The sequence below is a fragment of the Heliangelus exortis genome, chromosome 7 (genome assembly GCF_036169615.1).
Source record: "Heliangelus exortis chromosome 7, bHelExo1.hap1, whole genome shotgun sequence".
NCBI lineage: Eukaryota > Metazoa > Chordata > Aves > Apodiformes > Trochilidae > Heliangelus > Heliangelus exortis.
Genome location: NC_092428.1, coordinates 9,755,188 through 9,778,591, shown reverse-complemented (window position 1 = coordinate 9,778,591; position 23,404 = coordinate 9,755,188). Strand labels below are relative to the sequence as shown.

The 23,404-nt window shown below is 37.7% G+C and overlaps 1 protein-coding gene and 1 long non-coding RNA gene across 4 annotated transcripts in view; both read left to right on the top strand.

The window, feature by feature from the left end:
• The window catches only part of HECTD2 (HECT domain E3 ubiquitin protein ligase 2), a 38,635-nt gene extending 27,866 nt beyond the window's left edge, over positions 1 to 10,769 (top strand). For 2 of the 3 annotated variants that reach the window (XM_071748727.1, XM_071748726.1), the window contains 8 exons: positions 899 to 987; positions 1,910 to 2,068; positions 2,521 to 2,595; positions 3,698 to 3,785; positions 4,039 to 4,145; positions 5,234 to 5,349; positions 5,977 to 6,120; positions 8,288 to 10,769. In XM_071748727.1, coding sequence (XP_071604828.1) covers positions 899 to 987; positions 1,910 to 2,068; positions 2,521 to 2,595; positions 3,698 to 3,785; positions 4,039 to 4,145; positions 5,234 to 5,349; positions 5,977 to 6,120; positions 8,288 to 8,408 — 899 coding nt within the window. In that variant the 3' untranslated portion in view covers positions 8,409 to 10,769. The remainder of the gene's footprint in view (positions 1 to 898; positions 988 to 1,909; positions 2,069 to 2,520; positions 2,596 to 3,697; positions 3,786 to 4,038; positions 4,146 to 5,233; positions 5,350 to 5,976; positions 6,121 to 8,287) is intronic. The other variant, XR_011726785.1, reaches the window with a different exon arrangement.
• A 10,315-nt stretch (positions 10,770 to 21,084) lies between these two features.
• Positions 21,085 to 23,404, top strand: part of LOC139798037 (uncharacterized) — a 41,272-nt gene continuing 38,952 nt past the window's right edge. The window contains exons 1-2 of the long non-coding RNA XR_011726675.1: positions 21,085 to 21,152; positions 22,814 to 22,987. This is a non-coding gene — a long non-coding RNA (uncharacterized lncRNA). The remainder of the gene's footprint in view (positions 21,153 to 22,813; positions 22,988 to 23,404) is intronic.

Genomic DNA, 23,404 nt, shown 5'->3' with positions numbered 1-23,404 from the left:
GAACTTCTTAGATCTAATCAGTACTTTGGTTTGTACACTAACAAAATCAGTCATCATGTTTTATCCAATTTGCTTTCGCATTGCTGAAGTTAATTTCACACTTCCCTAAAGTGTGCCTTGCTTCTCTGATCAATACTTCCTAGGCATCTTCAAGCTGTTATGCAGTTTCTTTACATAGGCTTCTACTTTCTGTTACTCTTAAACAGAATGCTCTGTATCTGATGCAAATAGCAGTCAAAAGTCTCTGGTTAAATTAGCTATAGGATTTACCTTGTCATTTAGGCCAATGTGTACCTACTTGTATTTAGTATTTGTGGTTTGGATTTGTTGGGTTTTGTGTGTTTTGTTTTCTTCTCTGGTATGTTTTTTGACAGAAAATACAAAACAGATCCCTTTGTGACTAGTGTATGTACACCATAAACCCTTTGTGGGTTTCTAAGGTAAAGCTCATGATATTTGTATCATGGAATTCATGCCAGTATTTTTAAAGATTGATCATAAAATCTGCTATTGGCCCAGAAAGGGAGGAAGAAATGGGTTTCTGTTGAAGCAAAGAATATTTTTAGTAAGACAGTTGATGTTTCTGGCTGTACAGATGATAAAGTACAGTGAGGAAACAAACTGCAGAATATCTGTGAGGAGAGGCACGGAAGAATGCATCGCATCAGCATGCAAGAGGTGGTGAGCTTAGACCTGTTTTGCCCCTGGTGGTCCTTGCCCAAGCACCTCCAGGTGCTGCTGTGGATGAGGAGTCAGGGCTGAGAACAAGGATGTTCTCACATGAGTTAGGAGCACTGCTAGGAGCACTTCTAAGGGTGTGTATGTCAGAGAGAGGAGATTTTGTATGACTTTTAATTGACGTTCAGGCTTTGTAAAGGCCACCATTCCTGTTCTCCAGGCATGTTCACCTACCACAAAGACTCCCACTGCCATTGGTTCAGCAGCTTTAAGTGTGATAACTATTCTGAATTCCGATTGGTTGGAGCTGTATCCTTTTATGTCTGCTAGACAGTACTAAATGAGCAGCCATTTAATGAGCTGGTATGGGGTTGAAATAAGGCATGGATTAAAACTCATTCGGGTGTTGTGTATACAAGTGCATTCCATCTTAAATGTATAAAAAGGAAATAAATTAAAAATAGGAAGAAAAATGTTGTATGTGTGTACAGGGTATGTTTTACTGTCAGGAAATACTTGAGTTAAGATTACACATGCAATTTTTCTGTGTATAAGTTGTGATTTTTTTAACATACATAACATCTCTGAATTTCACTTAGTAAGCATAAGCAAGCCTATATGCATTATTATTTCATTTAAGTCCCTCCCCCGTGATCAGTGTGACTTTATTTATTGTTTGGTTGTTGATTTTTATTGAATGAAAACCACATGCTGTTTTGAGCATTTCCTAGGTTTTCTCTTTTGCTCACTTAGTAAGTCTTCAGACAAATGACTTATGATAATATATGCTAATAAGCCCACTAAGATGAGGTGATGATACCCCCATTCTACTGATTGAAGTTGGACCAGATGATTGTTCCTGGAGCCTTCCAATTGAACTATTCTATTCTAGTGAGAAGCTGAATCATAAGCTGGACTTTTTTAATTATTGGTGTGATTTCAGATTTGTTTCACCAGATACCAAAGTGTGATTGCATAGAATATTATGATGAAGATTCTTGAATGTTCTGTCACTTGATCACAGTGTGCATAATTTTACCATTTTGCTGCTTGTTTTACAAAACTACATTTGAAATCGTCAATCCAAAAAAATTAATTTGATTTCTTCTGTTTGTTTAGCATGTATTAGAGTATTCTCAGTAAAATTTTAAAATACTTTTTACAAGTTACTTAAAATATTAACGACATAGAAGGATGTCTGGAGTTTGCCCTTAACATTTGACACGTACAGCTGATGGGACTTGCTGTATATAATAGCATCACCTTGGATATTCGGTTCCCTCTTTGCTGCTACAAGAAATTACTGAGTCCTCCAATTGTTCCATGCAATCATAACACACTTGTAGGCATCTGTGATGTCACATTAGATGACTTGTTTCAGATTATGCCTGTAAGTATTATGTTTTTTTTTAAGATGCTAAATTAACTGATTTAAGACCTGTTTTATTTATATTTAATGCTTGAATTACAAACTGTTTGAAAGCAGCTTGTTTTAGGGCAGGCTGATAAAGTTTTCTTTTCTTCTGTTGAAAACAGAAATTTTCCATGTTTTCCAGCATAGGGGAATTTTTGTTGATCTACTTAAAGTTAGAGTAATGAAATCTGAAATAAGCATTCTAGGGACTTTTTCCATAGTAAAATAAGAAATTTAACAGTTTACACTGAAATAACAATAATATATGCACACACATTAACTAAGAAATTAATTTTCCTTTGTGTATGTATTTTGCATATATACAGCCTTTTCTAAGGTACTCTCTGTATTAATGATATTGGCACGTCCTTGCAAAAAACATCACTTAATTTTATAGATTTACTAAAGAGTTTTTACTCATATGGTAGGAACTGGCCCATGGACTAAGTGAACTTCTATCCTATGAAGGCAACGTTGAAGAGGATTTTTACTCAACCTTTCAGGTCATTAAATACACACTTATAAGTGATTTTTAACTCAGTAATTTTTATCAGTGTTTCTCCTATGGAGTAGCCTAATGCTGATCATTTGGGATGTAATTGCATGGGCGTTAATGCTTGCTTCAAGAACCAGTCTAGTCAGGGGGCTCAGGGCATGGAGAGGCTGTTCCTTTACTGAGTTTTAAGTGTTTGTCCTCTGGCAGTGGGGGTGGATCTGAGTACTGGCTGCCAGGGTGGCATGGCCAGCTGCTGGTGTATTTCCAGCTCTTATGAAAGGTGGTGGTGTCAAAGCAAACAATCAGTAACCTGTTTTTTGGAACTCATCTGGGTGCAAAAGCAATATCCTTTCTGTCTAACCCAGATGCTACTCAAAGCTCACTCTGGTGATTTTATATGCTTTTTCCAAGAAATCTCACTTGAAAAGCTATTGTTTAAGTGACAGTTTTGCCATACCCATATGTCTAACTGCTATTTCAGTCATTAAATTCTTTATCGTTTATTCATTTTCTTAGAACATGTACTAATCAGTTAAATTTCTTGCTGGTTTATGGATCACAAAATCACAGAGAGTTAGGGGATGGAAGGGACCTCCAAAAATCACAAAGTCCAACCCCTGTGCCAGAGCAGGGTCACCTACAGGGGGTCCAGGTGGGCTTTGAATGTCTCCAGAGAAGGAGACTCCACAACTTCCCTGGGCAGCCTGACTGGAACCAGTATTGACCTTTTTTTCTCAGTTTGGAATAACATTATTGTCAGAGAAGATGAGAATTTTTGTGAAGTGGGTAATTTTGAATTCCTAGTGAGCTACAATGGAACCAATACCTTCTTAATTGTATTTGATGCTCATAAATTTTTCTTTCTACATGAAAAACTGTGGCTACAGAACCCTGTTCAATAAGCCACTGTGTAACAATTTTTCTACCATTTGTTTGAACAATTTGTTGAGAATTGTAATATTTAACTTCTTAACACCCCACAACCCTCAGAATTACAGCGTGGGCTAAAGAGATAGGGGAAGTACATGAAATAATTAATACAAGCTTTGTAATTTGTAAGTATATGAATGCATTTTCAAGTACTGACTTTGGCTCCTCTTTCTCTCCAGGTTTTTCAGGAAGAATTTGGTGTTATAAAATCTTATAACTTAAAGCCAAATGGAGATAAAATTCCAGTCACAAATCAGAATAGAAAAGGTATTTCAACATATACTAGCCACACATATTTGGCAGATTTAAGTATATCCTTTTTTTCCTTCTCATAAACTTAGGTTCTCTTTAGCAAAGTGTGAAACTGAAATTACTATAGTCCCACCTGGTATGCCTACCAATTTTGTTGTATCTAAGATTGCATATATTAATTTTTCTTAATTAGGTATATATAGTTTGGGAGTACAGTGAATTATTGTCTAAAATGATTATGATCAAACAAAATGTTTTTCTTCTTTAGAGTATGTGAAGCTCTATGTTGATTTTCTTCTCAACAAAACAATCTACAAACAATTTTCAGCTTTCTATTATGGATTTCATAGTGTCTGTGCTTCATATGCATTACTGGTAAGAATAAAATGAAACAACTCATCACTTATGTTCAAATATCTGACATCTAAATTAAACACGTGACACTGCATGATTGTAGAATTTGTGAGGAGTATTGATTAGTCAGTGTAGTTGATTAATCCAACACAAGAAGAAGAAATTAAGAGAGTAATCAACTATTCTCTGTAGTGTTCCATTGAAGCTCCACAGGTTAGCTGTGTCAGAATGCATTCACCCACGCTTCACAGGCTCTGGTGTGAACGTTCACAAGGATTCTGTGTAATCCCTACAATTGTGAGCAGCAGAGCAAATGTGCCCATGTGTTCCTGACAGACCCCTCTGAAAAACAGCTATGACTTTTTGCAGGAAGAACACTTGGTGAACTTGAGTTTAAACGTTCTTCTGTATCCAGTTCTGTGTGTCTGTTGGAAATCCTTTTATAATGTACACCATCCCTTTTTTTGCATGAGATTTCCTTCATTCCTCTGAAATTAATCAAGTGTGACACACTTGCAGTCAAGTGAGAAGTTACTACTCACATGTAGTTTAATGTTGTAGTACCTGAATAAGTAGCTTCTGCAGATGTAAGTTTAGTGACTGCTAAATAAGGTTGACTGTTCAGTGTATTTGCTTTGCACAGCACTGTGTACAAGTCAAGTTTTGTCTGCCACTGCTGCTCATCAACCTGCATTGGGACTTCTCAGTGTAAATGAAATGGAAGCTGTAACTAAAATTGAGATCAAGACCCTACCTCTGAATTCCCTATGTGGTAGCATAATTTTCTTCCTGACCCATTTGTAATTTAATCAGATGACCAGCAAGTCAGTGTAATAATTTCAAGAATGAAAAAGATGAAAAAGAAGTGAGGAACAAAATAAATACACTAAAACACTGTCATCCAATAATTTGCTTTTACTACATACAGTAGGACAAAATTCTTCAAAACAATGAGGAATTCATTAGTATGTATCTAAGTAATAGATTTCTATCAAATTTTATTCCATTTATTTTTCTAAAATGCCAAAAGAAAAAAATTCATCTCAATCTAGTAGCATAATTTCACATCTTAAAAAAAAAAATTAAAAATTATCCTTAATTTCTGACAGCTACTTCGTCCAGAAGAGGTTGAAATTCTTGTCTGTGGCAGTCCTGAGCTGGACATGTCTGCTTTACAACGAAGTACCCAATATGAGGGCTACCAAAAAACTGATCTGACTATACGGTAGGCTTAATTTTTTTTCATTCAAATTACTGAATGTAAAACCATAACAGAACAGTAGACTGGTGGGAATAATCTCTCCAGGGATAATATGAGAATGACTGAAATTAAAAATATTTATTTTCAAATAAGACAAGGACACTCTTTAAATTTTCTATAAGTAGGAAGAGTTAGGTCCTTAATGGCATAATGTATTGCTGAATACTTTTGAAAGGTTATGATCAGATTAAAATGGAGATAGTTTAAAAAGAGTGGCTTCAAATCCTGTAAATTGAAATCTGAGTCTTCTTTATCCAGTCTTCTTGAAATGCTTTAAAACTTCCAACTCTATTTGATACAAAGGACATTTATATTAGTGAGTGAAAGCATTTATATTTTTATAGAAAAGTGGGTTTGTGCATCATTTGACAAGACATCATTCCAGAACTCCTATAAGCATTGCACTTGTCAAGTCCTTACGAATTTATTTAACCTTGCTTATTAGCATACTATTGATGGTTTCTGTATTACATTAATTAAATTGTCAGTAAATTACATTCATTATATTGTACATTTGGTTATTATCCTTACACTGTTTTGTCATTATATTGGGTGTTATATAGTTTTCTGCTCCCTCTGCCCTGAACATAGATACTTTTGGGATGTAGTACTTGGATTTTCTCTTGACCTTCAAAAGAAGCTGCTACATTTTGCTACAGGAAGTGACAGAGTACCTGTGGGAGGAATGGCTGATTTGAATTTCAAGATTTCGAAGAGTGAGACATCCACTAGTTGGTAAGTAGTTTTCTGGGTTTTTCAAAATTTTGTCAGTTATTTCCTGAGAGCCCTTGCCACAATTGAATGTCTTACTAAAGGCAGAGCAAGTTAAAGTATAAGGAAGAAGATGCATGGACTCCTTTAGTTTGTCTTTAAAATGTTGTTATACCCATTTATTGATTGCATAAGTTTTGCATGTGACCCTCTAATAAAAAATTTATTATCTGGTAAATATTTACATTTAAGGCCAATAATTGCTTATTTATAGAGGTTTCTTACATGTTTTCAATTCAAATAAATTATTTCTTCAGTTTTTCCTCCCATGACAGCTGAGCTAATGAAATTTATGGATTAATTCATTAATATTTCATTAACAGAATTAATGGAAAAATTAATTACTGTGAGTTCTTCTGAATTCATTGAGTCTGTTTGTCATTATATATAGCATCCTCTGCAGTTGCAGAAAATGCTTATATTCTTTCTTGATGAGTAAGTATTTTACATGTGTGGCTGAAGATGTAGCACTCCTTTAGGGACTTTGGTGAGTGAGTGTATGGCAGATACTTATGCCAAATTATTGTTTCTGGTAGTGCTTTGTTTTGTATTGAGTTGACTTGAGAAATTCCATAATCTTTCCAGCTAATATTTTCCTTCTTGAGACTGGAGCAAGTAAACATAACACATTTTCAATACTTTTTAAATTGGGTTTATCTCATTACTATGGAGTGTGTAATGCTTTATTCAATGAGCTAATAACTGATCTTTGTAACATTAAAGGAACTAGAGGATAGGATAAAAAAAGAAAAATAGTGAATGCTGATTCTTGAAGTTGTTAATTGTTCTTTTTCTTAAAAATGGGAAAGTGTATTTTGAAATAGTGTGCCTTTTAACATTATGCAGGTGTTTGTTTTGTAAGATAATTACTGCCAGTCAGACTGCCAGTGCAGGGATGAGCAAAGACATGTTGGCATTACATGGCTCACAGAGTAGGATTAAAGATTAGAACAGCAGTAAGCATTGCCCTATTAATATGCAGTTTCCCAGCTTTCCAAATTCTGATGCGTGTCTCCATTCTGTTTAAGAGAGATCTTCTTGCTTGTTTGGAGTTTCCAGATCTGGGAGGACTCCACCCCCTCTCAGAAACATTTGCAAGTAACTGAAGGCCAAAATGCTGCCATTTAAAAGGCTCTAAGGGCTGCAGTGAAAACAGACCTAGAGAGTTTTTCAGTCATGCATTAGAATGTAACTTTGACATTCTAATTACTTTTAGAAGTTTTTTCAGTGTGTTGGGTTAATTCCAGATGTCAGGCTGAGCTTCAGCTCCTTGTCTCTCTCCTCTCTCACCCCAAGTAATCAGTTGTGGAGCAACATCCTCAGTGCTGTCCTGCGTGTCCTTTGAGGATATGAAGGGCGAGAAGATCCCATAGCCTCTTATTGCCTGTGGCTGTGAGGCAAGATGTCAGTGGCATCTCATACTGATGGCAAAACAAATGCTTCTGCTACTGAAAAACAATTTTCATCAAACTAATCCATTCCCATGAGCAGCAGTTTCCAAGATTTCAGTCAGGCAACCCCAAGAGATATCTGAAATACATACTCAAACTCAGCTCTCAGAAGAAACTCAACTGGAAGTGTTGTCATGACTAAGACCAAAGTTTGTGAACTGCTGTTTTTCCAAGGCTTTGCCAGCTCCTCAGTGCCCTGCAGTGAGACAAATCTCTGTAAGGACGAATTCTACCAGGCTGAACTTTTTGGTTTTTTGGGTAACTTTGGAACTGTGGTTCACCTATCTGTCCCTATACCTAATCCAGGACCCACCTTCCCTCTTCATGTTGTAGATTCTTTTTATACCCAGATTTTTTATTTAGAGAAAAACTGATTCTGAAGACATGTGGTAGCTGGAGTTTGCACCATCTGGAAAGAAATGTTTCCAGTTTAACAAAAAAAGAAAGAGGGCAGGAGGGAGTTGCAGGCAAACAAATTTACCTGAGGTGTGGATGGCCAAAAGTGGTGGTATTTATGTTCAACACAACTTGAATCAGCAACATTAAGATAAATGTTGCTTTTATGGGGTTTCTTATTTAAGTAATGTATTTACTGAAAATATGTAGGCAGTTGGCAGTGTCCTGCTTCTGTTGTATAATTATTAAATGCATTTTGTTGTGGGTTTTTTTAATTACTTTAGGTTGCCTGTGGCCCATACCTGCTTCAACCAGCTTTGTCTCCCTCCTTACAAGAACAAGAAGGAACTGAAGCAGAAGTTAATCATTGGAATTTCAAATGCAGAGGGTTTTGGTTTAGAATAAAAATTCTTCAAGAACAGCATTTTTATGTAGCATTCACTCTCTTCTAATTGTGCCTTTAAGCTTTTTGTTATGTCTCTTAGTACCGTGCCAGTCTTACACAACTTAGATATATTTTTTTTCAAAGTGAATATGAAGGGTATGGGGTTTTTTTCTGAATGGCAATACATTTACTGCTTGCTTTGTCACAGAAATTAGCTTTCTACATTAAAAAGGTAGTCTATTTGATAAGTACCATCTAAGACAAGTTCTCAATTACAGTTTGTTTCTGTTTTTCTTCAATAGCACTTTATCATTAATCATAATTCCTTTACATCACAGGTATCCCACTGGGAGATAATATACAGAATTTTTCTTTATTAGCCAATCCCAATGGTAGAATGTTTTCAATTAATATGAATAACAGAAAAAAATTTAATGTGCAGCTTGTAGCCATATTTTCACAAAGTCAAGTAGGAATTTTAGTTTTTATAAAATATATGAAGTTTTAATATTCTGATTTTACTTCTCAATTAAATAGGCTGTCTAAGCAGGATGTAAATAACTGCCTGTGAAAAAATAAGGTTTGATATTGCCATTTACTGCTACAAAATATTTTTTATGAATAAGAGCTATAAATATAGCTGTTCTATATTGAACTTTTACAGATTAACAGGCTTGACTGTACAGAGTTTTGGAAGGTATTCTTTCAGCTTGAGGGGATTCAAATTCAAACTATAGATATTAAACAATTTGTGTGTTAATTCTCTGACAGCAAACAAAGCAGATCTACTGTAGCATTATAGTGAACAAAACTAGATCCTTAAAACTTCCCTTAAGGTAAAATATTTCAGAAAAAGAATGAAATCCACAACACATGGGAAACTGATATAGGGTTGAAAGTCTTAAGTAAGCCATGACAAAAGTGAACACAATAACATTTCAGAAGAATGTTGAATCTTTCATTACCTTGAAGGCAAGCATTTAAAGACAGCCTTTTGTTGCTTCTTCATACCACTGCTCTGAGCTCCTAAATTAGATGCTTGGAAGGAAACTGATTCTGAGATGCAGATGTAATTATAAGTCTGGGTTTTATTCATTAAATGGGAAGAATTTTTCAGCATGCAGTATAGTACTTTTAATAGGAATAGCTACTGTGTGTTCTACTGATTTTTCTTTCAGCTGAATGAGGCCCAGATCATTCTTGTCTTCTCAGCATCTAATTCACAGTTTTACCCTTTTAATTCTGCAGGGGCATGGATGCTTAGTGTCTTCTTGTGTCTGTACTCAATTACTCTTTTTGCAATAAGAGTAAAATGTTATTTTTGTTTTCCCTCTCTGTATATTTTGCATACAGCCAACAGATTTACACGATGGACATATTAATCTGTCTAACCTATAGTTTCAAAGCTGTTGTGGATATTCTTCAATAGCTAAGTGTAAATTTTATTCTATTTCCTAAAGAAAGTACAAGTGATTTCACTTTTATTAAAGCAGAGATAAATAGAAGGATATTTTAAAATATGGGGCAGTGTAAGGTCTCCTTGGAATCAATAACGAAATGTCCATACACAAAATAGGTTACCACGGAGAGTGTTGAAAGCAGCACTTCAAACTTGTGAATTTTACAATGTTTTTCCCAAAAGGAAATCTGAAAATTTTGATTTACAGTATTTCAGATGTTTAGAAATAAATGGAACTTTCTCCATTGCACTGAATGGACTACTTAGTTTCAACTGATGTTGAATTTCTGGCAGCTGAATGTGGATAGGAAGTAAAAAATCTGAAACACCTTCCCCCTTCCCCTCTCAGTAGAACTGAATTCATGGAGGGTTGGTTGATTAATAAATAGCTATAAAATTTATCTTAAAACATGGCAAATTAGCCAAAATATTTTTTTATGGCTTAAGCCCACTTTTAATAACTACTTATCTATTATTTTTAAAAGAAAAGCTTTATCTCCTTATTTCACTGAATTGCACTTTGCCTTTTAGTTTTATTTATTGAAGCTTTTTTGATTTACTGTGTAATATTACCTCAGAATTCTAAAAAGGCTATTGCATTTGCATCAGTTTTTAAATAGGATGGTCATTCAATGACATTTTATATATTTCCTGATGTTGATAAATTAAATAGTAAATTTTGTATTTGTTAAATGAAAGCATTGCACTGTATTTATGAAATAAGCCTCTGAACATTCTATAACTCTTCCTCAGTGATGTTTTGTTGCTCTTTTGTCTTGCCCTGTAATAGAGGAATTTTTTTTTAATCTCTATCATTGTTTTGTACTGTACAAAAAAAATCTGCTTTGTTTAAAATTGTTCATTACTAAGTATCTATTTTTGGGTATTAAAATTGTGAAGTCATTAAATCAGATACTTAAAATTCTGGCCTCATTTGTTTAATTTCAGAATTCCAAAACTGATCATAATGGGTCCCAAAATATTATTAATATATCTGGGTTTGTCTTATTTTTCTTTTGAAGAGTTTACTTTGCAGTAACATTTTTGTTAAAACGTTGCTTGGATTTCTGAGTTTCATCTATCAGACATATACACCCAGAAGTATATTCCATATTAATAGTCAAAATAAGTGTAAAGTAGCACGGGCCCTCAATCTTCCTTTTTAAAATATTATTTAGTTTCCTCAGCTGCACGATTACTTTGCAGTACAAGGAGAGACAAAGCCAAGCTGTTACATATTTTAGATTTTTCTGACTAATTTTAACATTAAAAGCAAATAAGAAGAACATTATGCTTTCTCATGGGCACAGGTCCTGATCTCAGGGCTGATCTCTGACTGGATTCAAACCTTCTCCTCTGTATCACTCAAGTTACCTACAGATGGCAGCAAAGATGAGGATTGAAACCACTTAAATGTCAAACTTTCCTCTTCAATAACCCTGGATACTCTAAATAAAAATAATGGAAAAAATTATGTATTATAAATGTACGTCATACATAATTTCAGATTCACAAAATCAGCGAATATAAACTGGCTTCTAGGAAACAGATATAGAGGAGGGAGAAGCAGTTGTATCTGTCTAGAGCTATGTTTTGAAAATACCTTCTTTTTTCCCCAATCTTTCTGGATGGAAGAGTATCCTGGTGAGATTTTAAAATTCCCTGACTCAGCATCCTCTGTGACAATAATTAAATCACATTCATTGTTAAACATATCACTTCATTAATAGAAATATTGATTAGTCATGGCAGATAAATGTGACCTATGTAAAACAGAGATGAGCACAGTAAAAATTTGGTTAGTGAAAGAGAAAAATCTGCTTTCCTATGCAGTAGATTTATAGAACTGCTTTAAATTGCAAACATCTAACTTTATTCCCTTAGCTGATAAAATTTAATTTTTCCAATCATTAATCTCTTGGACAGTTTAAGAAGTGAAATTCCTTTTCTTTAATTGAATCATTATGTTAGAGCTAGAACTTGCATAATATTTTCCCATGTGCACAGCTGTACAAGTGCTTACTGCATTGTCTTGTACTGAAATCAATAAATTTCTTCATCACTTTTCTTTCAGAATTCTAACTAAAGAAAAAACTTGATCAAGCATTGAAAGTGCTTGCTATTCATTGCAGTTTGGTTTGAGTGGTTTTGGTTTAGGCTTCAGAATATATTCAGCATATTACTGCATATTGATTGAAATGTTTTAAGCTATTATATCAAATGGCACATTCCAGAAGACTCTTTCTGGAACTTCCAGTGCTTCTGGAGGTTACCGTAAATATGAGAAAAGGATTCAGAGTTAATTATTTCTTCCTTTGCTCTGTTAGTTGCCAGACAGGGAATGAAATCTCCTGGGGTAAAACAACCAAGCTGTGTTTGAATTACCTAGGAGGTGTTTGCTTTCATCCTATTGATCATCTCCTAGCTCATGCTTGTCCACTTTCTATTGGTGATGTGTTTCACAAGCTTACAGATTCTTTAAATGTATTTCTTAAACTGAAATATTCAATACCCATTAATTCTTCCTTTAAAAAGTGAACTCCATTTCTTCAGTAATCTATGATGTTGCTTAAGAACTCTGAGGAACAGAACTGAAATCTCAGCAAAATTAGTTTAGAAGACCTGGTTTTATTCCTGTTCTTGATTTAAGAATGTTTAAGAATTAAACCTCATCCTTTAATCAAAGCTCTTCAGGCAGCATCAACCTAACTATGCTGAGAGGTGTGTACTGTGTTCCTCATTCCCTGCCCGCTGTAGTTGTGGGTGGTTTTCACTTGTCACTGTGTTGCAAGTTACTGTGATTTTTAAATCTGAAGATGTTGCTGGTGTCATTTTTCACATCCATAGATTTTCAAAAGAAAAAGCTAACTTCCTGAGTTCACCTTCCTTGCCTCTGGGGCACAAAGTGATGCATCAAGTCTTTCATATTTTGTGGAGCAAAGGTATTCTTAGTCTATCTTTTTGCCCTTGAAGTTTTCCTCAGTTTGTTTGTTGCTGACTTTATTGGTAGAGCTTATTAATTATATATGACCTAAGCATGGATGTGATGCTTAATCATACATTTGGTTACCATTGCAATACTTGCGGGTGTACTATGGAGGACAAATTATTACTTTGATGCAGCACAACCAACCCCTGATTAATTTCTTTTATCATTACTTATAGCAACAAACTGCATCCTTTGCATAGTAATGTTGTATTTCACAATGTTCAAAATCTACTGTCATTCATAATAGAACAGATAAATAATTGCAGAAAGATAAAGAAACAGAAACTTCTGCTTTGAATTAAGAAATTATCCCCCAGGCCATTTGTGACAAAATTTTTCTCCTTATTTGTTTGGTTTTTTTTTAATATAGACCTCAGATTTTATTTTGTATTTTCTCAAAACACATGGTAACTTAGATTTTAACAAACTTTTTAGAGTCAAGATGTCACTTGCATAAATGAATTATTTGACTAGCTCTCTTGTCAGTCCTTCTCCTAGCTACACACAGTGTAAATCCTTTTTTGCCAGATTTTCATAAATCAAAGTGATTATGGTATTAATGAACACGTATAAAGCTGCTGGGGAGGGGTAATGAGATACCCTGTGTCTGGGGTGCAACTTGTAAAAGTGTCTTTGTCTCTTCAGAAAAAAATACACTGGTCAAAAGCAATGGTTCAGACAGGGGGAGGGAGTAACTAGGCTCCATCTGTCATTTCAGAGGAGCTACACAGAGACTATATATTAAAGACAACCTGTCTGGAAGAAAGATCCCTACAGGATAACACTGGGAGTTTCAGATCAGTCACTGCAATTTGATCACCTCTTCCTTTTTCTCACATTTATCTTATTGTTTGAACTACCTTGGGTATGTTTGTTTTTTTCCTATTGATCTTGTCATAGCCTATGCTTACCTGATTCCTACATGTGATGGGTTTCATGTGCTTTCAGATGGTCAGAATTCAGATTTAAATTGAGCAATTGAACTCATGAAAAAAGAAGCCAAGACTTGCCTTGGACCATATGAAATCTTTCCCTATTTTGACAATATTTAGAAAGCTAAAGAGTTGATGATATGTATCTCAAGTCTGTCTAAACAGACCCATTTTTACCCAAGCCTGATTCCAATGCTACAGGGAGGTGCTGTGTTTGCTCAGCTGGTGCCACAGGCACTGCTGCCTGGCAGCATCCTTGGGGTGGCAGCACTGTGCCAGGGGCCTCTCACTGGCTGCAGAGGCTGCAGCCCTGTACTTAAAGCTCTGTAAATGCTTCTCAGTTTTTCACTTTGGAGTCACTGCCTCTTGTTAATGTCAGACAGTGAAGGCTCGATCCCAGATGAAGTTTCCTGAATATCTTGGCCCTGTACTCCATGGTTGATTTCTCAGCCTTGTTCAAACAAGTTTTGCTAGAAATTGATAAATAGAGGTGAACAAAGAAATTTGAAATGTAGGTTTATTAGCAAATTGATGGAATTAGTAGGCTAAGTGCCAGTCATTTTTTTTAAAGAAAATAATTATGGGGGAAAAAATCTGGCTTTTTTTAGGGTTTGCTTACTCATTCTTTTAGCATGCAGACAAACAGCTGTCCTGACAATGTCATAAATGCTAAATCCTGATGTGTTAAGTTTCTGAAATGGTATTTCTTCTTTAATTAGTAGCATGCAGATATCTCTGTGATAACCTCACTTGATTTGCACCCCAGTGTCTTCAACTCAGGCATCAAAGGAGCAAAACATGAAGGAGGAGATACTTGTATCCTGTATGGATCACATAATGCTACCAAGCTGTAAGCCCAAGTGGTTGGTTGAATCAAGGCAGTTCTGGAAATGTGCAATATTGGCATCATACTGTCACTTGTTTTAATAATAGCAGATTAAAAGACAAAAATCTGCCACAAACACTATCTGAGGGCTTTTGTTAGTAAATAATAGAATTGTTTTCCCTAGCTTATCAAACCTAAAAACAGTGACATAAAAAGAATGTGGAAATGTACCACAGATCAGAGCTTCATCACAGTTATTGGATATTACTAATGCAAAGAAGCTCAATAAAGATGTCTCATATTATCATATAAAGAACATTAGCATAAGTGTAAAGAGAGAACCACAGAAATTGAACCACACATTGGCAACTTGAATATAATGAAAAAAATTATATTTATCTTTGCATTAACAAGAGTGAGGTTTTTTGGATTTTTTGTTTGCTTATTATGGTGGGGTTCTCAGACTGCCACCAAGTAGAGCACAGGATGGCTTTGGCTGAAGGGAATTAAAAAGTAAGTGGTAATTCTGGGGCAACCTTCTAGTTTTCAACCAGTCCCTAACTTCAGTTGTAGATCTATCAGTTGTGAACATTGTATTGAGCTCTAGCTTTTGACTTCTGTGGTTGCTCTTGCTAAACATCCCTGAGTGGAATAAAAGCCTTGTTTCTGATTGAGAGTGAATCAGGTCCTTCTGCTTCCTCACCTCAGTAAAATAAAATAGTCCCCACTTGTCACATCCCATGACCCGACCCAGATGGGACATTATTTGACAAATGACACAAGCAAAGTGATTTAACCCAGTGAAGATGTGGCAGATGTGTGAGGCAAAAAAAGAGAGTACAAAGCTGTGGATGTGGTCTACCTGGACTTCAGCAAGGCCTTTGACACCATCTCCCACAGCATTCTCCTAAAAAAGCTGTCAGCCCACAGCTTGGACAGGGGCATCTGTGCTGGGTTAGGAACTGGCTGGAGGGCCGGGCCCAGAGAGTGGTGCTGAACGGTGCTGCATCCAGTTGGCGGCCGGTCACTAGTGGTGTCCCCCAGGGATCAGTGTTGGGCCCAGTTCTGTTTAATATCTTTATTGATGATTTAGATGAGGGGATTGAGTCCATCATCAGCAAATTTGCAGATGGCACTAAGCTGAGGGGAAGTGTCGATCAGCTGGAAGGCAGGAGGGCTCTGCAGAGGGACCTGGACAGACTGGAGAGTTGGGCTGATTCCAACGGGATGAGGTTCAACAAGGCCAAGTGCTGGGTCCTGCACTTTGGGCACAATAACCCCATGGGGAGCTCCATGCTGGGCACAGAGTGGCTGGAGAGCAGCCAGGCAGAAAGGGACCTGGGAGTCTGGATTGACAGGAAGCTGAACATGAGCCAGCAGTGTGCCCAGGTAGCCAAGAAGGCCAATGGCATCCTGGCCTGTATCAGGAACAGCGTGGCCAGCAGGTCCAAGGAAGTGATTCTGCCCCTGTACTCAGCGCTGGTGAGGCCACACCTCGAGTCCTGTGTCCAGTTCTGGGCCCCTCAGTTTAGGAAGGATATCGAGGTCCTGGAGCAGGTCCAAAGGAGGGCAACTGGGCTGGTGAAGGGACTCCAGCAAAGATCCTATGAGGAGAGGCTGAGGGAGCTGGGGCTGTTCAGCCTGGAGAAGAGGAGGCTCAGAGGAGACCTCATCACTCTCTACAACTCCCTGAAAGGAGGGTGTAGCCAGGTGGGGGTTGGTCTCTTTTCCCAGGCAACTCTCAGCAAGACAAGAGGGCATGGGCTCAAGTTGTGCCGGGGGAGGTTTAGGTTGGACATTAGAAAGAATTTCTTTACTGAGAGGGTGATCAAGCATTGGAATGGGCTGCCCCAGGAAGTAGTGGATTCTCTGTCCCTGGAGATATTTAAAAAGAGACTGGATGTGGCACTCAGTGCCATGGGCTGGGAACTGCAGCGGTAGTGGATCAAGGGTTGGACTTGATGATCTCTGAGGTCCCTTCCAACCCAGCCAGTTCTATGATTCTATGATTCTAAAATGTGTTGAAGTTAAAGGTGATGAGTTATACAAGCCCATGTTGAGATGCCAATGCAAACCCATACCTTCAGAAGCTGCACATTCTGGTCACTGATTTACTTTATTAATGCAATCTGATTGATTCAAAACTTTAAACATTCAAAGGTAGACAAGAATTTTGAAAGACAGCACTCATATGGAAGGTATTACCTGCAGATTACTGATGGGGTCTGTACACTCTGCAGCAGATGCATCCTTACACAGGATCATTACACAGGAGACAGTGCTGTTCATATTAGGAAATGATCAAACTCACCTTGGAGAGAATCTACTCTGGAGCTAGGGAAATTACAGCAGGAAGTGATTAGGCACAGTTGAACCCAAACACAGAACTGGAGTAGCTGATTTATGGTACTATTAATTCTTACCAAATAGGATGTATGGTAAAAAGTTTAAATATGTGCTGCATAAATACCAATGGGAAATAGGTGCACAGTTGCTTATGCAGGGTTTTTTTCTTTTTTTTGTTTTGATGATTTTTCTCCTTAGTTTAATCAGCTCATAATGATCCGTCCCCACAGACTGGGGAGTTATAAGAGCATTTCAGTCTTTTTCATTGCTTGTCTTGAAAATAATCAGTTCATCCAAGAATGAGAGGCCTCTTGAAAAAGAGGCCTAATATTCAGTGAAATAATACTTCAAGTCAGGGGGAGAAGCCTGCAGGAACACTATTTAACTTCTAATACACAAAACCAAACACGTCCTTAATTAAAACAGTACTTGTGTTTCAAGGGTATTCTAAGAAGAAACTTAATAATAATGCAATTTAGGACTATTCAGAGAGGATAATGGCTTTATGTGTTTCTGATGTGCTCTATTCACACTGACAAAATAGCCAATCTTGATAAAGGGGAAAAACATCATAAATTAAAGCTTCAGTACTGCTTTTTCCTTGCGCAGATTGCAATCCTTGACACAAAGCTGTGTTTTTCATAAATAAGGAAAGTATGATCAAGGTGTTAAATTAAGGGAACATATTTTGTACACTAGTGAGCAGATAAATAGTTGTATTAAAGCCTTTGCCAATCATGTTGACAAACGGAAATTTTTAGCAAAACTTGAGTTCTACATTGATAGCATTTTTACAAGTTGGCAAATATGGGGTTCATCCAAAGCCTGCTGAAATTAGAGTTTTCATGGGCTTGAATAAGGACTTTAACATTATTTGCTTCATAAGGCAAACAACACGATGTTTAAGTTTTTGGGGATTTTTTTCTGGTTCTTGTTTTCTGTTGACAGACATACAGAGTAAGTGTGAGCAACTTGATGAGAAATTAATGGGTTTTCTGAGGAAGGCAAGCTGAAGCTCTAGAGCTCTGGACTCAACATCTGGCTCTGAACCGTGGTTTCTGTGTGACCCAGAGCAGGCAGCAGCTGGCACAGCCCTGCAGGGCATGGGGAGCAGAGGGGACATGTGAGGAGCTTTCCTCTGGGCAGAGCTTGGTGGCTCCACACTTCCCCTCCCTCAGAGCCAGGAGACCCAGCAGCACCTGGGCCTCGGGGCACTGAGCTGCCCCTGGCAGACCCACACCTCAGGCAGTCTCAGCAGCATCCCCTGACCTGGCCCAGCTCCTCACACAGGTGTCACCTGCAGAACCCACACAGCACCTACCCACCCACCCACCCTTGATAGAGTGTGGGGGGGCCTGCCCCTTCCCCAGGGATTCATCTCAGGTGTAACAATTTTCCACTCATTCTCCCACAGCTTTTTCTAAAGCCTCAGTGAGGGTCTTTTCATCTCGAAGTCCCTCTCATTACAGCTCCCGGGTAACTCGCTGCACCAATGGCGGCAGCTGTGGATCTCTTTCTAATAAGGTAAATGTGATTATCCTGCTTTTTAGTTCAGTACAGCCAACTCATTCCCTGAGCTATGGAATTTCTGTGTGGCTTTGCTTTTGTAAACATCTGGGGGCTTCCTTGTTGTTCTGTTTTGAAAGAAATGGCCTTGACCTGGGAAGCATGCTATGTTGTAAATTTTTTCAAGCGAGACTCCAAGACTGGCATTATTGACCTTACAGTAAACCCAACAATCTATTCAGTTTCCTAGTATGAAAAAGAAGAGCAATTAAGAGTTGTAGGAATAGCTCTGGATACTGAGGGACACCAGACAGTGAAGAGCTGCAGAAATTGCCCTGTTGCTTGCAGAGCAGTCAGGTAACAGAATCTACAAAGACACCAACCCTAGGCACAAATGATTATTTGTGTTAAGACTACATGTGTGTCTGAAAGGAATGATAGTACACTGAGTGAAATGAAGATAATTCTGCACTTAGCACAATGATAGCTGAGTTTCAGCTGGGTTGAAGGTGTCTTCATGTCAGAATAAACACACCCTCATTTTTCTTTGCCCTGTCTGTGGAAAATCTAGCTGTGTACACATAGCTGCCAACTTCTGTTAGCTGAGCTGGCATGGTTCTAACAAATACAGATTTAACTCAGCTGGTGACTACAAGAGGCTTTCTTTGCCTTTATATGGTTGTTTCATATTTTTCTCCATCTGTATCTAAGCCTACTCCCAATTATTACTTCATAAAGTAAGAAACAGGCTTTGCATTTCTGGGAATCCTTTGTAATTCTTAAAATGGTGTGGCACTGGTGCTTTTTTACTTAAGGGCTGAACTCTAATAAGTTATTGAAACCTGATGACATCAATAAAGAATAGTTATGCTAAATAGTTATTGGAAGAAGCTTCCTTTTCACCCCAAAAATATGTTGTTCTTGATCATTCCTCCTTAATATTAATACATAATCAGCTTTTTAAAGTGTTCTTAAATAAGCAGCAGATTTTGTTTACACATGAAATAGTTCTTTGTCTAAATCTCCACCACATTTAAGCAGTTAGGTGTTCATATTCCCTAAAAAAAGGGTTTTTTCCAGAACATGGCTTATCAGCTTGGCATTAGCAGAACAAGTCTGGAAGCTTAAACATCCATCTCTGTGCTACTGACCTCTCTTTACCTGGAATGAATAGATGTGCAAAATAGTATCTGACTATTGAGCCATATGCAATGTCTCCCCATGGCCCTTGATTTCCACTCTCTGCAATGACAAGTACCATTAGACAGTGCTTTTTGTCTCCAGGGTTAGAACTGCCAGAAATTCAGTGGTTACCCCCTCTTTGGCAGCTGCAATAGATGGAAGGGGAGACACAGTCCAGCAGAAGATGCAACAAAAGCAGATAACAAGTAGTATTGGGAAATGTTAATATGATGTAAGCAGTACCAGTGTTTGTCACCAGCATCTTCTTCTTGCAATAACAGGTTGTTACTTTTTCCATACTGATAATATCAGTGTCGTCCCAGCCCAGTGCCCATGTTACTAATTCCAGTGCACTTATAGAATTAATATAAACCAGGGTATCACAAGGAAGATACATACCATGCCTATTTGTCTGGCATGTGTTAGATTTTTTTTGTTATCAGTTATAAAGACTACAATGCTTTCAAAAAATTATTTTTGTGGTATTTTTAAAATTCAGGTGTATTTCACACAATAATATCTAAGTTGAAGTCCATTGAAAACCTGGGTGCATTTTTGTTATTCATAGTCACATTTAAAATTCAAGACAAACTAAGGAGACAAGAGCAAAATAATATATTGGCCAAAGTAAAGAATTGAAGTTCGTTCTCCACTTTGGAAACACTTCCTTCCATGGCAAGTACTACCTTTCCCCCTTTTGGTTTAGAGATCAGTACGGGCAATTACTTAGTTTATTAAGCAAGTAGGAAAGTGCATGCAGTCTCTATATATTTGAGTGGTTTTCTGCTATAAGCCAGCATTATCTCAGGAGACTTATTTCTTCATGGGAAGCTTTGCAAAGAGCAAATAAGATAATGCCCTGAGTCTGCAATAGTCAGCACAATAATACCACAAATTTCCAGTCAGCCTCAGTCTTTGTTATTCTTGTGTCAAAGCAATGTGCTGGGTGCCAGAAATGTTGCTCTCCTTTTGCTTTACCAAGTTGCCTTTGTTTACTGCCACTTTTTTACTGCAGTAGCCCTTTTTTCTCTCAAATAAGAGGTAGTAAGGTGCAGTCATGTTTGCACTGTCTGGCATCCCACTTGCTGCATCCCTGGCACAGCTGATAGAAGCACTAACACCACCAAAATTCCCTCTTTGTAGTCCCAAAATTCCTTTAAGACGGTTAAACAGAACCAGAAAACAACATTGATGAAGACAGCCAAGGGCAGACAGGCTTGGGGCTGTCTAGGGACAAAAATCCTGAAGCTGCTTTAAAATGGGAATGCTGTGTCCAGGGAAGACTCCAGCTCCTGTTTACTTAGCAAGAGTTCACCTGGACTTTCTACAGTGGCAATTTGCTCCAGATTTTTATGCTTTCTGTACCCTAGGTGACTAGGGAAAAGGTAAAAGAGCCAGAAGTGACATGTGACCAGGTTGGCCCAGCCCAGAGTCAGGCTTATCCACACACAGAACAGGACATTTTGATCCCAAAGGCATGGTATGGGTGCTCCCAGCTAGCTTTTCTACACCTACAGATGCTGAGTATTTGCACTATCTCTGTCTTTTCCTTTCTTTCAGCAAAATCAATATACCTCACATTAAAGTATGAAAATAGCTCACTTAGATAACATAAGCTTTATCAGCATGTTATCTTCTCAACATAGTCAATAAATGCCAGTCAGAGATACCAAGTCCACTACTGGAATAAGACATGGAAATTTCTAGCTATACAAATTATGCAGAATGGTGATTATGTCACTGAAAAATACATTAGCTGTGAGGATTATACGTTTTCCTACTTTTGCTATGAATGTTTTAAACTACAGGCCCAGAGTTTTCTTTAAAATAATGTTCTTTTTTTGTTTGGGGTTTTTGGGGCTTTTTTAGAATATTATTAACAGATTCTTGTGGGATTGTAATGACAATAGGACTGCCTGGCAACTGATGAGTCCCAGGATATTTCTATATTTAATTACTAGTAGGTATGAAGATAGAATGAAAGCCCCTGATTTCATTTTTTGAAATATTGCCTTTGAATCTTTTATGCTTGCTTAGAGGCCAATTGAAATGCTTGCTTGGAGAGGCAAGAGAGAAAGGGAAGACCTCTAATTTATGACATGATTTTAGTTTGTTAAACTGCAGTGTGTTCTACATTTTTGTTTCCTAAATGTAGAAACAGCCCCAGCTTCAGCTGAGAGTAGCGTCTGGGAAAGTGTCTTGAAATCTGAGAAGTGCAGAGCAAAGTAATGGCTATATAGCTGCAGCAGGGCTGATGTTTCTGGAAGACATTCATGGGAGAGTGGGTTCTAAAATATATTAAGAAGAATCTGACATTTCATAAATGCTTCACATTGTTCCTGGCATTGTAATTTTGGCAAGAGTTGTGTTTCTCCCATGAATGAGCTCTGCATTCTGGTGGAGCATGAATTGAGCAGAGGCCACAACAAGGGGTTATAGCTTTATTACTTCCTTACATTACTTTGATTTGGTGATATGACACTTAATTAATCTAAGTGTACAGATGCTACTGAACAGGGCAGACGGAATTCAGGTTCTCTGTATGTGCTGGGACACTTGGGTAGTCAGGAACCATTTTACTGAAAACAGAGGTTCTTAAGCGTGCTGGAAGTTTGCTTCGTGGCATCTCCAAATATGGACCAGAGGCTGAAATTCACTGCAGGGCTTCAGAGTAACACCTTGGTGATGCCTGTGGGCCCTGTTCCTGAGCTAGAGGGCAGCGCTCATATTTCCAGTTCTGGGAATGAAATCAGCACTTAATTATTGTAAAAACAAACTTAGAGCAGGACCTTTAATATTTATACTCTAGCCTCTAAAAACATGGAAAAGCTGTCCACTGCCAGCTGTTTTCTGAATTGATAATGGCTGGATTTAAATGTGAAAAGACTTCTCTAACAGGATAACAGGAGAAATCTGTGTCATACACAAGGATGGGGTGAATATTGACATTAACAATGGCAAGAAGTAACCACTTCAAAAATTTGCATTAAAGGGACACTGACAGGTGCTTCCATTGTTTGAAAGGAAAACTTGAGGTGGTGTTTTTCACAAGAACTAAGCACAAAGCAGCAGTGATGTGTCTCAGGATTATCCAAAGTAGGCTGGGGATGGGGAGGAAGCATGCAGGGCTTCAGCAGCACACACCAAAATTGCCGAGTGCCAGGACCTTGCTCCTTTCCCTGAAGCAGGAGAAGCAACCTTCAGAAGTTTAGAAAAGAGTGCTACAAAAGAAGGTAAATGGCTGTCCTGAGCTCCCAGATGAAACCTCAGATCTGTGCACTGGCACAAACTGAACTGAGGAAAATGGCCAAAAATGATGCTCCTACTGCTTCCCTTCACTTTCCCAGCTGCGAAGAAAGGTATGGACAGTGCACAGTCTGACTCCCATTTGAAAAAAGTAGTAGCTATACCAGACATTTAGAGCTCACTAAAACTCTCTGTTGCACAGTTGTATCCATCTATATCTGGGCATTGTGGAACTTTCAGCACAAGCTGCATACCTAAAAAAAAATTGGACTATCACATGTGGGGAAGGAGGGATAAAAAGGGAATGAGAATACCAGTGCGTTTACACCCCAGGTCCAAGCCAGCAAATCTAAAAACTTTTATAAATTACCTTCAACACTCTAAATTCATCAAAACGGAGCTGAAGAAGGTCTGGAAGACTGATTTCAGCAGCAATAGCAGACTCAAAGAGAAAAGATTCTGCTTTTGATTGTTCCCATTTTGAGGTCTCCAACTTAGCCCATCAGACAGTTATTTATTAATACCATGCT